This window comes from Lygodium microphyllum, chromosome 23 (assembly GCF_053477565.2).
Source record: "Lygodium microphyllum isolate KBCC chromosome 23, Lygodium_microphyllum_v1.1.10, whole genome shotgun sequence".
Classification (NCBI taxonomy): Eukaryota; Viridiplantae; Streptophyta; class Polypodiopsida; order Schizaeales; family Lygodiaceae; genus Lygodium; species Lygodium microphyllum.
In genome coordinates this window covers 44,737,173-44,754,183 of record NC_141157.1, presented here as the reverse complement: position 1 = coordinate 44,754,183, position 17,011 = coordinate 44,737,173, and the positions used below count along the sequence as shown (strand labels likewise).

Below are 17,011 nucleotides of genomic sequence, written 5' to 3'. Positions count from 1 at the left end.
CAGGTAGTGCTTTGGGGTTTCCAAGTGCTGCTGTGGGCAGTGCTTACAACCTTCACCTGTTGTATCTAGGCCAACCAACTCGCAACAGCTAGACCCCCATGTGCTTAAAGCCAAAGGAAATACGACACTCTCCTCGGCCTCCAGTTGTCCCGCAGGCGACGCTAGAAGGTCCGACGGAAGGTATCCGTGATGCTATGCTCTACCCTGTATCTGCTGCACGTAGGCACCCAATCCATGTCTTTCTGCATCAGTACATGTCTACCAATCTTGGTTGTGTACTCCAAGAACCTCAGCGGCTTCTTGGCGACCGCAATGGCAGGCCATAGCCACTCTCTAGTATCCCACTCCAACTCATCAGGTGGCTTGCTCTCCCATATCCAAAAGCGCCACTTCCAAAACTCCTCCCAGGGCACCTAAGGGTCCCAGTCACAAGGTCTTCCCCTGGAGTCCGACCACACGGATTCTCCTCTAGGAAAAGACATCAATCTCCTCATCCTGCTGTCCTCTGTCAAGAGCCAGACGCCCCCCATCTTGCATGGTAAAGAAAGTCCCATAGGGGGCACCACCCACCCTACTTGCCACCTGTAAGGGGATACCTGCCGTTGAGAATCTAGCAACCCACACCTTCCCAGGCTCCATCAGCTCTTGGATCGAGGGATCTAGCCACTCCTGAGGGATCGCTAAGTCAATCTCCCTTCTCAGCTCAGTACCTTGCTGACATCCTGATGCCCGCTGCAGCACCTCCTGATCCACCATCTTGCACACCGTCCTCCATGTCTTGATAGTACGAGCAGGGCCAACCTCCTAGCCAGCCCACTGGATGTGGGATCGCTTACCTATCTGTATCCTGTCCCGATCTCTGACCTGGTGGTTCTAGACCACCGATTGGCGGTCTATTTTCTCCTTGCATCGTGGGGGCCTCTGAACTAGGGCCTTGCAAAGGCTCTTCCACAATCCAAGTAAATTGCGGAGGAAGGACGATCTGGGTGGCATGATTTGGGCAGTCGTGAAGATCCATCTCAAGGATGGCCTCCAACCCCCGCCAAGCCTCCGTCTACATTCCCGGAGATCTTCCTGGAAAAGGACCTTCCAAGTTTACCCACCTAGTGTGAGACCACGAACCACTAGCTTGCCCAAAAGAGCCAAGCTTTGGAACTCTGGTCAATGATCCCAAGCCCTCCCTTAGACCAATGCCGAATGATGGTCACCCATGTCACCTTGGCTCGAGAGTCCTTGGAACCGTCTAAGCCAACCAAGAGAAAATTCCGCACTAGGCGGCGAAGTTGAACCACACAAGATGAGGAGAAACACCAACAAGAGGCGATGTACCAGGCCATCGCTAGGACTTGGTTGACTACTAGGGCTCGGCTCGCTAAAGAAAGGCAGATAGTGTTCCAATAGGTTAGCTTCTGCCTAATAGAGTCGAGAACTGGGAGAAAGTGCTAGGCAGGAGTGATGTCAAGCCCCACCTGGAACCCTAGATATCGGACGCGGTCTGTCCCCTGTCCACCCATCTGAATCCAAGATGGACACCCCACTCCGTGCTAGAGTCCGGATCTGTGAGAAAACCAAGTGACTTTCACCAGTTGATTTTTGCTCCAGCTGCAGTGCAAAAATACCTCTAGAGCTAGTCTCACTCTCTCCAACATCAGCTCATCATCCTCTACATAACGAGCGGTATCATCTGCATACTCTGAGTCCAGTAGTTCAGTCTCCTCCCTCACTCGAAGTTGCAGGCCACGTAGCCTGCTCACTCGTGAGCAGAGGAAATAGGACATTGTGTCCGCAAAGAGTAGGAACAGATATGGGGCAAGAGGGTAGCCTTGCCGGACAAATCTCTCTAGCCAAAACTTCTCCCACCTCCTACCACCAATGAGAATCCTGCTAGTGGCCAATGTGTGAAGTGCTGAAGCCCTGTAGATCCATGCTTGGGGGAAACCCAGCCTTGCCATAGTGCCCTCTAAGAAGTTCCAATCAACCCTGTCATAGGCCTTCTTGAAGTCCAGGAGTATTGCCAATCCTTGATCACTGTGCTGAGTCCACTCGGTGGCCTCGAAAAAAGTGAAGACATTGTTTAGGATGCTCCTATCCGGGACAAAACCTATGTGGGTGTCATGAATGATGTCTAGAAGCATGGGGCGGAGTCGACTCTCGATCATCTTGGTAGGGCCTTATAGGTCACTGACAACAAGGTGATCGGTCTCTACTAGGATAGCTCCAACCGATCTCCCCCTTTGGGGAGGAGACTAATAAGACCTATCGCTCCTTGGCATTCGTCCTGAGCCAAAAATCTCTTGAAACGCCAGTAGTAGGGGGTCCTTCACCACCTCCCAGTAGGTAGTGAAGAAGACCTTAGAAAGACCATCCTCTCTTGGGCATTTCTGCGCGTCCTGTGCATTGAAGGCCTCAGCTAGTTCCTTCTCTGTGAAGGGGTCTAGGAGGGAGCGTCCCATCTCCTCTGTGACCAGGGGTGGAATGCAATCCTAGATTTGCTATCTAAATCATTGTACTCTGGTTGAGACTGCATCTTGCTGAAAAAGCTGTCTGTAGAAGTCAGTGCGGCAATCTCCAACACCTCATCAGGCCTAGACCGAATCTTCCCGTGCTGATCACAGAGGCTGCGAATCTGGTCTCTTGAGGTGCAAGGTTGATGCAATTGAAAAAATTCCGTGCACATCGTGTCTCCCTTCCGCGCCCAAAAAATTGTTGAGGTACGGAAGGAGAACTTAGAGCGCATGTCCTCAAGGCCGGCAAGGGCTTCCCGTGTGCGCACCTCTTGGGTGTGGAGAGTGGGATCCCTTGATGCCTCCTGGAGTAGTCTCTATGTGGCTGCTATGTCTCACCGGAGTGCTCTCCCCTCCTCCCAACTATGCTGCTTGGCCTATAGGGCTGCCTCCTGGTAGATCGTGCTCGAATCGGCCAAGGCCTCTGCAATCTCCTCTGCGATTTGGTTCCCCGTGGTCCACTCCCTAGTCTAGAGTTGCTCAATTTGCCTTCTCACCTCCTCCCTCATGTAGATGGAGTCTAGGATCCGACAGGATTGCGTGCCATGGGCTGAAGCAAGAGCATCAAGAGTGGGGAGAACCGGGCAGTGATCAGACAAAGTGGTACCAGCCAACTGCCCTACTTGGTCTCCGCGAGAGCAACCCCCCTCTCCCACATAGAACCTGTCCAGCCGCTCTAGAAGAGCTCCACCCAGCCGCCTGTATCCCCAAGAGAAGTCTAGCGACCTCTCCCTTCTGTGGAAAGTTGGGTCCTGCCAAGCATCACATGCTCCTACTGCGAGGAGTAAGGCCTCCCTTGCCTCTTCTCCTCCCCTGCTATACCCTGGTAATCTCTGCCTCTGCCCTGTTGGTCCTCTAAGGCCTCAAGGTGGTTGAAGTCTCCTCCAACAATCCAAGAGTCCACCTCTGGAAGTCTTGCTGCGATCTCCACCCAGAACTTGTTGCGTGCCCTAACCTTAGTAGGAGCATAGACATTGAGGACTCCAAGGCATGAGTCCCCTATATCCAATCTGATCCATAGGACCCTCCCTGCCACAATCATCCCGTAGTCTCGTACACAGGCGGTGAGGCTTGGGCCAATAGAGGTACGTACGCCTCCACCCTTGCCGTGGGCATCGATGGAGTACTCCCAGTAGGTTTGTGAGCTGCTTGGAAGTACCTTTCCTACTTGATGGGCTTCGGAGGGATTGAGCTTGTGCTTTTGAAGAAGTAAGATGTCGATCCGTCCGGCAAGACCATGCTGTAGCTCCTGCCAAACAATCAATTTCCTAGAACCACATGCCCCACTGTAGTGGAGGCTGTGCACGTTCCAGGATGCTAGGTGTATACTCATGGGGGAACCTGTGACTGGTCGAACAAGCATCTGTTCGGTGTGGAAGCTGTTGATGAAGAGGAAGAGCTATGGGGCATGCGAATGCGCTTAGATGGAGGCTTGGAGGGTGAACTTCATTCCTCCATGGTGGCTCTCGGGCGGACCATGGGGGTGATAGATGCTCCAGGCGGTACCAGCAGGGTGTCTATCAGCCACGTTGAGAGGCATAACTCTGTACACTGGTAGAAGCAGGTAGCCTGTGCGAGGGGCCACTCGATCACATCCATCGGTGAACTCCATTGTGGAGGGGCTAAAAAATTAATGCTTAGATGTGGGACCTCGGCTCCAATCCACTAGTTAATGTCCATCATGCACCTTGGCCACTGCTGGGAAAAGAGTACAAGTTCTCCTCCTTCCATCCACTAGGAGATGTGGTTTGCAACCTGGCCCCTCACCTCCTCCTCTATTTGTGTCATCGTCAAGTCTCCTGAATGAGAGGTCTAAAAGAAGAAAGGATAGTTTGGTCCATTCGATGGTGCAAGTAAATGGACCTTGCCTCTCCTTGACTTGCGGACCACAAAGATCCCCACCTCCAGAGGTAGTGGAAACTCTTTGCGCTCCGCAACTCTCAAATAAGACCACGGACCACTGCGGAAAAACTCACGGGGGAGCAATTGTGATTGTCAAGGGAAGGTGCGATGGGCGGCTGGACTAGATGAGCTGGTGGCTATGTGGGGAGGGGGGGGGGTTGGCTGTTGGTGAGGAGAGGATGTGGGCATGTGAGGCTCGTCGCCCCTTGTGGAAAGGGGGGGATGGATGGGTGGGGGGGGCACATGTATTGGGTGAGGATTGGGGGGGTTAATCGGCGGGGGAGAAGGTGGGTAAGAGGACAAATAAGGGGTGGTGGGGTGATTGGACGTATGAGGCGGGTGTGAGGGGGGGCGAGTGGCCCCGGAAGGGGGAGGCTGTGGGATAGGGTCGGGGGGGGGGGGGGGCCATGGGGGATGGGGGATCTCAGGTGGAGGGGGGGTTGAGACGCCTCAGTGGGTGGTGGGGGTGGAGGCTTGTGATCCTATTGGGTGGGATGAGTGGGAGGGTGTTGCATGGTGTTCTGACAAGGGACCTACGTCGCCCACCCTCCTGCTCTCTGTTTACATGGCTGCGTTTGAGGGGGCTGGCTGAGGCCTCCCCTATTGTCTCCTCTCTCTCGTCGTTGGACTCGTGTGAAACCATCAGCATCCACCTGTGGTTCTGCCAATTGAGCCGCCTTGGCTTCGAAATGCATGCAGTCTGTTGCTTGATGCCCAAAGTCATGTCGTCGCAGGCACTGGCCAGGCTGCCTTGTCACAATAACTTGCTGCTTGAAAGAGTGTATGCTTGCCTCAATCTCAAGAAACTTGGGCATGTTCCTTGTATCTTTTTCAGCCACCCGTACCTTTGGGACTCTTGCGGCTGTCATTGTATCCGTGGAGGAGGGAGGAAGAATTGTGCCGAAAAGCCGTCCAAAGTCCTCCACTAACTGATGGTACTGTATCGCCAGTTTGGGGAATAGAAGGGTAAACGGGTGTCTAGGAAACCTGTTGTGGAGCGCGAACTCCTCCACCGTGAAGACACTACACTAGAGAACCATGTGAATGACCCCCTTCGTGGAGGCATAAGGTGAGCTATCCACTAGCTCGCAGGCTGCATCCACAGAGGTGAGTTGAACCATGAAGATCCCCTGATCCATGAAAACTACCTCTACAATCTGCGCTATGCCAATGCGTAGTGTGGAGTGGAGCCAATCCCGAAGCTGGGCCTTGGATGGAGAGTGTCCTACGACCTGTCCATAGATTGCTGTTTCTTTTAGTTCCAACTCTATGACACGGATGGAAAGGAGCTGTTTCTCAGAGAGAACGACGCGCAAGGTGTTTGACTAGAGGGCACTCGTAAAATGCTGGAGCGTTTGACTAGAGGTTTCCATTGCATGTCACTAAGGAAAGTATCTAGAATGAGATGTATTAATCTTCTAAGCAATCCCAAAAACAATGTGAGGCGTTTTAACATGCAAGGGTTATGTGATAGATCATTATTTCTATTATATACTCATATTTATTCAATTGATGGACAAAAGCTTCCTTGATTGTGCATGTTTCTGGCCTGCCAGCCTGCCTTCTTACTTGCAGCCAATTTCAGTGATGCCTTATTCAACGGTTGCTAATTCAGCTTGTACCTTTAGAGGCTGAAAGCCCTGAAAGTTTCTCTGCCTTTGCTCAACCCCTGTTTTACAGCACATAACAGGAGCTTTCAGCTGCTCATTTATATTTGTGGCATTCTAATATGTTCTATAAATGGTTGAGTTATGCAGCCTGCAGCTGCCCCTAAGCAGGCAACCTTGTGTGGGTCTAAGCATAAAGGCTTGGACTTTTATTTTGAGTTAATCCTCTAACCTTCTAGCTATAAAGAAATACCCTAATGTAGAAACACAAATACAATTGTAGTTCAAAGCACAAACTAAACAGAACACAATTAGGGTCAGGGTAACTCAAAGACAATGAACATAGTGAAGGTTTGAAATGAATGAATCTATGTAATACAATGCTCATGTAGCAAACACACTATGCAGTGAATGAATACTGTACCTTGAACTCTCGTATCTCGAGGATCGAGGTAGAGGTAATGCATTGGAGACAGTGTTATCCTTTGATAGATCCCAAAACGTAGCACGGCAGCATTTGAAGATGTTTGGCAGCAGTAAGCATAGTAGTTTGGATGCTGGGACAATGATAAATAGGTAGAGGAGAGAAAATTTGCAAACACAGCCTACATATGGTGTAGGACTGCTGGCGGCAGCAGCAAGATGAAAACATAGCCTTCTAGTGGGTGTGCAACGTTGAAGGGCTGGAAACATATTGGATGGGTGTGTGCAATGTTGCACAGCTTTAGTTGAGATGTCCTCTGCGAATGGGATGTGGACATCAAAGCTAGACCACTTGAAACCCATATAAACGAGATTGGTTGAATGGGAGGGTAGGATGTAGGCTGTTTATTTATAGAAAGTCTAGGGCCTCCCAAATTAGGGTTTACATATGGGACATTGAAACTCTCTCGAACTGCTCGTGGTTTAAAAGAATTGTTAAAATCATTAATTAACTTGAGTTGGGTCATTTAATAAAAGCTAATGGTAATTTTGCTCAACACCCTCTCAGGCCCAAAATGGAACTAGAAGGGACTATAAACAAGCCCAAGATTTTTTTTTCCCCCCCATGGGGTCCCACCCCAAAGCAGCCAAGGCATCGGGCAAAGGGTGCACATTGGCTCTCTAGTGACCTACCTAGACTACAAAGGCAATGGCTATCTTACCAAGGGAACCCAGGTGTTCACCCTAGAGAGGATAGAGCATCAGACAAAAGGATGCTCATTAGTTGCCCAATGGCCTACTAAGTCTTGCAAAGGTAGATGGAAACACAATGGACTATCTTCTTCTTTTTGAAAAGGGAGGGGGGGAGGGGGGGGGGGGGGGGCGGGGGGAGAGGTTAAAGGGCTTTGTTTTATGGTTCAAAAGATTTATCATTACATGAGTGTTCTCGAAAAGTTTTTGGTTGATTGAGTGATAGCGTTCACAAACAAACCAATCTATCCCAACTAATACTGTGTATCGAAGACCAAGGAAATAGATGTACTGTGAGAAGTATCTATGGTGGGTATGTGAAGAGGCAAAAAAGAAGTGTGGAAAGCAAGCGAGACTAGTTAAGCTAGCAAGAGAGATTACCTTGAAGGTTGCCATGTGCAATGCCACAAATATGGTGGGTCGAGAGTTGACCACTCCAAAGACTAAAAAGAGATAAATACACACAAATGCATGTTTATAAGAATAGAATGCGAATGCATTGGAGTTATGTAAGAAGCAATGCATGTGTGATCATGCTTGTATAAAATGCGAATTTCCAAGCCATAAATCCAAAAGTGTGGGTAAAGGAAGATGAGCCTTCGTAATGGGTACACGACCCCGCTAAGGAAAAGATGAGGTCCTAAAGGCTGTGCCTAAGGGTGAAGGATCCCCCGATGTGATGTGTGATGACATATGAGGTGCACTTAATGGAGATGGAAAGGAAGGTGTAGTGGAAGTAGAGGGTGTGATGGGTGGGAGATTAAATGGATTGATCGATGTAGTTGCTGGAAATGATTTTGGTTTCTTTTGTCCATTATATGCTTTGAATGAAGATGATTCACCTACTTCAAAATGGCCTCGAGAAGGAAAAACTGAAGGAAAAGAAGGGAGAGAACTTATAGGTGTTTGAGTTAATCTTTTGTACTCATCACCTATTTTTGAGTTCATGAACAAAAGTCTATTTTCTTTAGGACTTATGAACCAATAATGTGTTTGCATAGTCCCTTCATGAGAATTACCTACATCTCATTAAAAAGAGAAAGAAAACTCAAAAGATGGAGAAGTTTTGTTTTGTGTACCTAAACTAGAAGTGAATGAAGATGAAGATGTAAATGGCATTGATGAAAGAGGTAGAGATGGAGATGAAAGTTAGTCTGGTACATCGGATCTAAAGGGAAAAGCTCAAATTTACCTTTAATTTTTTGTTGAGATCGATACATGAGGATTAGGTTATACTCTGCTCTTGAGATCTCATACGGTCTTTGGACTCCATGGTAGTCTGAAGTCTCTCTAGCCATGTAAGATGGTGGAGCAAGGTTTATGGCCCATGCCCGCTCAAGAGAATGAAGTAGTAATGTCTGTTCGAAGTCATCTTGCCCTGTTGTTGTCCTTACTTCTTGCGAAGGGCTTTTAGATCAAAGGCCTAGGTTTCTTCGAGGAGATAGTTTTGATACCATGTAAAGAAACACCCTAATGCAGAAACACAAATACAATCTTATGAGAAAGCATAAATTAAATAGAACACAATTAGGTTAACTCAGAGACAATGAACACAATGAAGATCTAAAATGAATGAATCTGTAAAACACAATGCTCATGTAGCAAACACACTATGTAGTGAATGAATACTATACCCCAAACTCTCGTGTCTCAAGGACCAAGGTAGAGGTAATGAGCTGGAGAGTGTGTCATACTTCGATGGATCTTGAAACATGGCAAGAGAGCCTCCCAAGATGTCTGGCAGCGGTAAACGCAGCAGTGTGGATGCCGGAACAGTGATAGACAGAGAAGAGAGAAAAAATCGTCAAACGCAGCCTGGAAATGGTGGACTGCTTGGCGGCGGCAGCAAGATGGCTGGAAACAGGTGCTGGATGGGTATAGGTAATGTTGGGCACCTTCGGCTGAAATGTCCTCCGAAAAGGGCTGTGGCCAGCAAAGCTAGATCACCTGAAACTTGTAAAAATGAGATTGGCTTAATGGAAGGGCAAGCTGTCTATTTATAGAAAGTTTGGGGCCTCCCAATTTAGGGTTTGCATGTAGGACATTGAAACTCTCTTAAACTGCTCCCGGTTTAAAAGTGTGGTTAAAATTTATTAATTAACTTGAGTTTTGGGGCTGTTTAATGAAAGCTAATGATAAGTTAGCTCAATACTAGACATATATTGACATCAAGAAGCATGGCACTTGGGGTGTTCTTTACTCATGCTTTTTATGGATCCCCTAAACCCAGCTCATTAAGGCTTGTCTTTAGTCCATTCACATCCAAGACTGGATATACTTTTGAAGTTTCTGATAACTCCACTTCAGTAATTTTGATTAGGACCTTCAAAGCACTTTTTTGTCTTCGCTTAGCCTAGAGTGTTCTCATCAATTTGCATAAGTCCTCTAGAATTTGCACTTGTGACATGAAACAACCTGACTGGAGACCTCCAGTATCCTTGCAAAACCTCAGTGAGATACTTAGCTTGTCATGTTGGGATTGAAATCAGTTTGGAGCTACAGCTGATGCCTCCCTTCTATGGCATAATTCATAAGCTCCTTGATGTAGCTCAGTCATCTATTGTCCAACTACATTTGGGCATGCCCATATTTTCTTTGGTTCAGATATTTATGTGCATATTTCGTGCACCTCGAGTGGCATCCTACCTTTTCCTGTTTATATTACTTAGTTGTGCCATGCACAAAATTTATTTACACATTTATTAATTGAGATTGGTTGATGCTTCATTGTAGGACTCTCCCTCCATCTTGTCGATTTGAGCATTTGTGGGTGGTACTGAATTTAATTTTCTTTCAAAGTGCTAGAGCACAGGTGCATCACTGGCAGAAATTGAAGATCTTATAAACCTGAATAATTTTTGCAATATATTTCTGGCTGTGTTTGTAAACTCTAACTTTAACCCTAGTCCCTAACAGGCCAGGATATGTAAGGGATCCTTGAGAATTTGGCATTTTGGAGAAGATTAGTGGAAAATAATGTTGGAATGCTACAGGAATTTAACATGCATGGGAATAGTTGTGCAGGATCAGTGCATGCTTGGTAGGTGCAAATGTCTGGGCGGCTATGTGTAATTTTCCCTTTTTGGAATGGGAAGTTAATTTTTTGTTTGAAAAATGAACGAAGGAAAATACTATTTCTTCTTAAAAAATAAAGAACTGAGATTTTGATTGATGTGTTTTATAATAAATGTGTTTATCTATCCTTTTCTGGATGTCATGACGTTTTTGGTAAAGAAAGTAGAGCTATTTGGTGGCAAATGCATGCTGGCATTTGTTGAAGATTGCACTGGAAGGCCATGATGCCACTTGGAGATCACGGTGCTCTTTGGGCATGCATGTTGTTCTTTGGAGCCATCACATGCCTGTTAGTAAAGAGGACTCTTCAACGTTGTAAGAGCACTCATCCAGTACTATTGTGGTGACATCTAGAGCCCCTGCACAGTTAATTTCATGGCTGCCATCTACCCCCTGACCCCCCTGCCCCCCAAACCCAGGGCCAAAAAAAAAACGTGGTGACAAAGAAAGCTTGTTGGAAGAGTTTCTAAGGTTGAACATAGGAGCTGCAATGCTGAATAGACATAAAAGAAGTCATGGTCTGATTTCTCCGAGATAATTGTTTCCTTCATCTTCGATGTAGAGTTCTTGGCCATGTTGAAGAGGTCTAGTAATCTCAAATCTGAACAGCTTTGTGGCTGAATTGAGTCTTTAAAATTATGGCTACAAATGAAAGAAATATTGCAAGGGGCACTAGGCGTAGGGATAATCAGTGTTCGTCTCTCAAAGCAGAAGTATTCTAGCTCCTTTTTGTATTCAAAAAGTCTAGCTGTATTAAAGTTTGTGCAGAAAAACATTTAATTACCCTTTGACTTACCAAAGACTGGTTTCATGGGTGCTGTTGCTTCAGACCATCACTAAATTTTCTAGGAGGGTGAGCTTGTGGTTGCCTCATGAAGTTGGGAAGTGAAATGTTCCATGGACCACTCTAGCCAAGAGCAAGAGTTCTCTGCTAAAAAATGTTGAGAGCAAGAGGCTGCACCAGATGTACACCATGAAGATGTCACACAACTACCACTCGACGAGGATGATGATGCTATTTATTAGGCATGGAACCAAAGTGTCATGGTATTGCTGATGGACCTAGCCAAGGATTGTTGCTTTTGTTAAAGCTTTCAAAGCTACCGCAAAGAATTGGAAGGAGCAAGTAAAGATAAGAATGCTTGAGAGGCTCCATCAATTTAGGTCCATGTGTTCTTTTTGGAATACAGATTCCTAATGTGCAACTTTTATTCACGTATGTTATTTTTGTGGAGGTTCTATATTTCAAATTGTGACTAGGGAATTGTTACTCAAGGCATGGAGATGGCTGGGAGCCTTGACAATGGTTTTCAACATGGCATCCAGGACATGTGCGTTGGAAATTTTTGATCCAAGCATGGGCATGAACTCAGTGGGCAATGATTTTATGAAACCTCATGTATATGAGAATTTGATTCCCTAAGGGCAAGGTGAAGGACAAGAAGTAAAGTTTGATACTTCTAGCGGGGCCAAGAACATGCTAAAAGCTCTACCTTCAATAGTTTGATGCAACATATCTTGGTAGAATTTTCACTAAAGCTTATAAGAGTTGTAAGGTGGCATATTTCTTGAAGGATAATCCTTTGGTGTACTTTGCTTCATTAAGGAATATCTCCTTGTACTTGGATGTGATTTTAGTAGGCCTCTTCTTCCATTTGCTTTACACTTATGTTTGTGGTTGGCGTTATCATTTGACACTGGCATCATTTGAATGGGGCATATATATACTTGATGAATATGTCACTCTAGGTGGGTCACTTTGTGTTCAAAATGGGTGTGATGAAAATGGATCTATAGACAATCTTGACTTCAATTGATTTGGGAACCTTAAGTCTTTCATTTGAAGAATCATGAATTCAAGTGTTGGATAAACAACACTGCTTCTCTTTTAATACGACATTTTTCAATCCTTTAAAAAACGATTCAAGTGGCTTTTTTAGTACATCTTCTTACAAACCATGCAGTGTTGCTGAGCGTGTTGCGTGGGAACGAGGTGAATCAGTTGGAAAGAGTGTTGGCTACAGCATTAGGCTAGAGAACACTCCTCCAAGACCACGTGGAAGCATTTTATATTGCACAACTGGAATCTTGTTAGGAAGGCTGCAAGTGAGTATCAGGACTCTTTCTGGAAGAAATTACCATGAGTCTGATTATTTTATCAATTTCAACGCGAGGTTTGCAACTCACTTGAAAGATGGTCAATTGTATATTGATATCGATGAATTTGTTTACATGATTTTTTGCAGAGGTGTGATGGCCTAGCTGGAATTTCACATATTGTGATTGATGAAGTTCATGAGCGTGACTTGCATATTGACTTTCTACTTGTCGTTGTACGTGAACTCCTCAAGCATCATGCCTCATTGCGTCTGGTTGTTATGAGTGCCACAGTTGATTCCACAATCTACACAAGGTAATCCCTCATGTTAAGAGTGAACTTTTTGTTAAGGATTTCACAAATCTAAATTTATTTGTGCTAAAGGATTGATTTGACAGGGACCCTATTTGTCATGACTGATTGCATTTGAATGGTGTTCTTCACTTTGTTCATTATCAAGAGGGTTGTAATGAGGAGCTACTTTTTTCCTACTTCAATAGATGCAGCCTAGGCTTGGCAAAAACATGTTCAACTGATGTATGCAATCTAATTTCCGACTTCTCTAGCTTTGACCCTTTGCTATGCATGAACTCTTCCACATTGAACCGATAAGCATGCAACAAATCTGGATACTGATGGGAAGTTAGCAGAAGAGAATGGGTGAAGTATAGGTAATTGTTGGTTGACACCACAATGTTGAAGTGCATTCTTGTAATGCTTCATAATAAGCTATTTCTGAGTAAACAGTGGTAGCTAATTACAAGAAAGACATGTCAATCCATACAAGCTTTGTATGCTGATTATGCTTCCAAAAGAAAGGTTCAAGCTAGGGAATAAAGCAGTCTTAGCTGCTTCACTATGGAAGTGGATGGAATGGATGGACACCTGATATTTCAAGCATATGTTTCTAGCATATCCTTTCCAAGTGATGAGCATAATCTTTGGTGGTAGCAAAATGAAACTTGGAAAGTAGCATGGGTGGTGATGATTCAGCCCAAGGAAAGTGTAGGCCTTGCTAATGTGTATCAGCCACTCAAATCAGAGAGAGTCGTGCAAACTTGGTGGACTCCTGCCAAGTGTGGAGCCAAAGAAGGAATTGTTGCAGGGATTTGAAGGATACACCCCTAGTGGGATGGGGGTATCTTCTGAGAGACATCATCACAGTTTGGAAAGCTTTCAAGGAGTTCTTTTCTGCATGTGACAGATTCAAAAGCAGAAACTGGATATTGAGGATTTTTTCGGGAATGCTTGAGGAAAAGGGTTAAGATTTTGATGACACAAGATTTCTTGAGGCAGATGTGCCTTTTGCACCACAGGTCTACATGTGGCATCTCTTTCATCTCTTAATTTCTTGCCCAGTGGCTAGGCAAGTATGGGGTTTTGTCCCTCTAGTGTGGTCTTGTGCAAGACATCAGAGCACAACCTGTCCTTGGATGTTGTGTAAAATGCCATCAATTGCCAGTTTGCAACCAAAACATCCCAATTAGTTTTACTTCTTGCATTGAACTGGCCTTAAACATAATGAGGAATTGCAAAATATTTATATTTTTGATTCAGCTGCAGGTATCCATTATGAACACAAAGAAGACGCAACTAACACATGATGATGAACTCAAACAAGAATGCAAAAGGAAAGAAGAAATTAGGGAATGAATGAATTCTAAATGAATGAAAGGAATAGATAATATGAAGGATGCTCAAGGAGCAAAGACTGTCCAACAACTGTTGTCTCTCATGGGAGTGGCTGAGGTAGAGTATTGTCCTTCGAGAACGGATTCCAAGTGCAGCAAACCACCACTGTCAGAAGAGAAATCTGATTTAGAGAGCTGAGGACAGCAAGGCAACAGACCAGATGTCAAAACAAAGCAGTTGCAGAGGCTAGAACAACCAAACACAATAATGTAGTGCCTAGCGTGTCTCTGACAAAGTGCAAAGCAGTTAGCAACCAGAATGCACCCAGCTAGTTGAGGATGTGAGAGTGGGTGACTGCTGCAGCTGTTGTGGGACCAAAAACACAGCCTCCAAATGATTCTGATGACTAGCAATAGCAGCAGTAGGGAATGTAGAAGGCCGAGAACCAAAACACAATAGCAGATGGTCCTCTTGCCCTGCAGAACTTGATGGCTGGTGGTGGCAGTGGCAGCTCCTGGCAGGGTGGCAGTCCCTCTGTGATGGTGGCAGCAATGGCAGAACCTCCAAATGATGTGGGAGGCAGTTCCAAAGGTAGGGTGGCAACCTGATTAAGAGGAATGATGATGGAGAGCTTGGCATAGTATGGATATAAAATGAGGATGGAATGCCCACAATGTGTTACTATATAGGAGATTTTTGGGCATTCGTCTACTGCCAAAATAAAATACTTTTTCAATGAATTCTTTTGGGGGTTGTTTTTTGTTAGCATTTAGTGTGCCATGTTGTCATCTCTTGGTTGGGAGGTCGTTCAGAGTGTGAGGGAGACATGGGAGCTCTGACATGCTCTAGGCATGTGCACGCAATCAGTGCAGTCATTTCAATCGTTTACAGTGTATTTTACTTTTGTTCTCAGCCTGTTTTCAGGCACATTGTTGGGCAGCAGCATTTCCACATGGGGGGCATCAGTTTTCACTTTGGCAGCCATTTTTATGGCACCTGGTCGGCTAGTTTTGGCAGCACGTCTGTTAGCCCTTTCCATTGATACTTGGCAGTGTTCATCCACAACATGGGCAGTGGTGGCAGCCCATATGGCACTCAGCTTGGTTGTGATTTGGCTGTAGATTTGTTTGTTTTCTAGTGCCCAATATCTTGACACTTTCTGATCGGGCAATACGCAGCCTTGAAGGGCTCAATAAGAATCTGCTTTTCTGAAGTTCCGAAGGGTCGCAAGGCTGAAATGCAAAGGAAAGAGGCAGGCTGCCTTGCTGTCCCTCAGACTTCAAAGTGTGGTGGTTATTGGTGATCCTCTCTCATCTTTGATGGCACCTGAGGACTACGTTCCACTCCCTCCATAGCTGTCCTTCACCATTTAGCATTTACTTTGATACCCTACCGCTTGGAGGACCGTGTTTCACTCCCTTCATTGTGCAAATTCCCTATAGGTGCTACCACCTAATCATCCGCCGAGATAGTGCAATCTCCACTATATCAACATGATTTATTCAACATGATTCAATGCTCATCATTCTTCACTCTTCTTCCGAGTTTTTCGTTTCTCACTGTTTGCCATAAACTTTGTGTTTCTCCTCGCAAACCCTATTGTCTTTTTGATATGGTATGTATGAGTATATACCATCCCATCACTTTTCTTGACATGGTATGAGAGCAGAGATGTTGAAAGAGCTAAAGATCCTCTGCATCAAAGAATGCAAACAAAGTAGGTTTGGGAACACCTTCAGATTTCCCCTATTTCCATTGCATCATTGGAAGATGCCCTTATCTTCTTCTCCCTATGACCCTTCTTTTACAAGTTTCCCACACCAATGTTATGGCCTCTCCATAAACAAAAGGACAGACCATTGGGTGCTCTGCTCCTCTTGCGATAAGAATGGTCATATCGGTGAAGGTTGTCATCGTTGACCTTTGCTTTCTAACCCTCCAGAGTATATGCATATTTTCCCCAACACTCCTTTGTGCGACCTCACCCTTTTAGGCCACAAAGATCATTCAGTATTGGCTATTAGATTTTTATGCTCAAGCCAATAAGATGGCAAGATGCACACTAAGCCGTTACAAGAAAAAGGGGGCTGTAAGACCCCACGAGGCGATAAGCCCTCTTGGAGACTCCTGCAATGCGCCATGGAGGTTTTCCCCAACCATTTTCCGGGCCAATGGCTTCCACAGCCCGCAGTTCTGTAGTCTGCTCCACCGAGAGACAATGGCTACTATGTACCATCTCCTCGATAGTTTACTCCTTTAAGAGATAGTGGTTATTTGACTCCTTTCACTTCTTCAGCTTTGCAGTCCGCTCCACGGAGAGAGAGAGGTTTTTACCCACCTATGGTTTCCTAGGAGCTACCTATTTCTCCACCTCCCTCGTATGTCTCCATGGACATCAACTCCAATGTGGGCATTGAGGAGTTTCTGTGTGACATCCCTTCCTCCACTTTCTTTTCTACTGGAGTTCAAGAGGACATCTTTGGGAGCTACCTAGTTTATGTTTCATTGGGGCCTCAAATACCTTCTTCAACATTGTCGGCGGCATTTCCTTTATCATCAGATGCTTTGGAGGCCATGATCCATGAGTTTTTAGATTCCTTCTCTCTTTAGGGGGATTGAGAGGGGGACTTATCTTTCTTCTACTTCAAATGGGGTTCCCATTTCTCCACCTTCAAAGGGGATCCCTACTCATCATGTGGTTCTTCACACACCCTTTACTTCTTGGGGCGATTGACATCTTTGATACCCAGGACCTACAAGTTCTTCGTGGTTCCAAGCCTTGGATGTTTTAGCCATGACTTGGTGGCTAGGTCTTCATATTCCTTTTAGCATGGAGTCACAAAGCTTGTGGCTTCTCTCTTGAGGTTATGTTTTAGGTACTATTGGCTTATCATGTCTATTGTTCTTCACTACAGGTTACCTTATAATAAGTAGAACATTGGGATTACAAAGTGAATGTTCTTTTTTTTTCGTGAAGATAATTGAATTAAATGTCAATATTTACATCAGACCATCAGGTT

At 45.5% G+C, this 17,011-nt stretch overlaps 1 protein-coding gene across 1 annotated transcript in view; it reads left to right on the top strand.

Annotated features, from left to right (window-relative positions):
- The window catches only part of LOC148016123 (uncharacterized), an 80,711-nt gene that overhangs the window by 42,956 nt on the left and 20,744 nt on the right, over nt 1–17,011 (top strand). The window contains exons 7-8 of the mRNA XM_087664226.1: nt 12,226–12,367; nt 12,508–12,674. Coding sequence (XP_087520352.1) covers nt 12,226–12,367; nt 12,508–12,674 — 309 coding nt within the window. The remainder of the gene's footprint in view (nt 1–12,225; nt 12,368–12,507; nt 12,675–17,011) is intronic.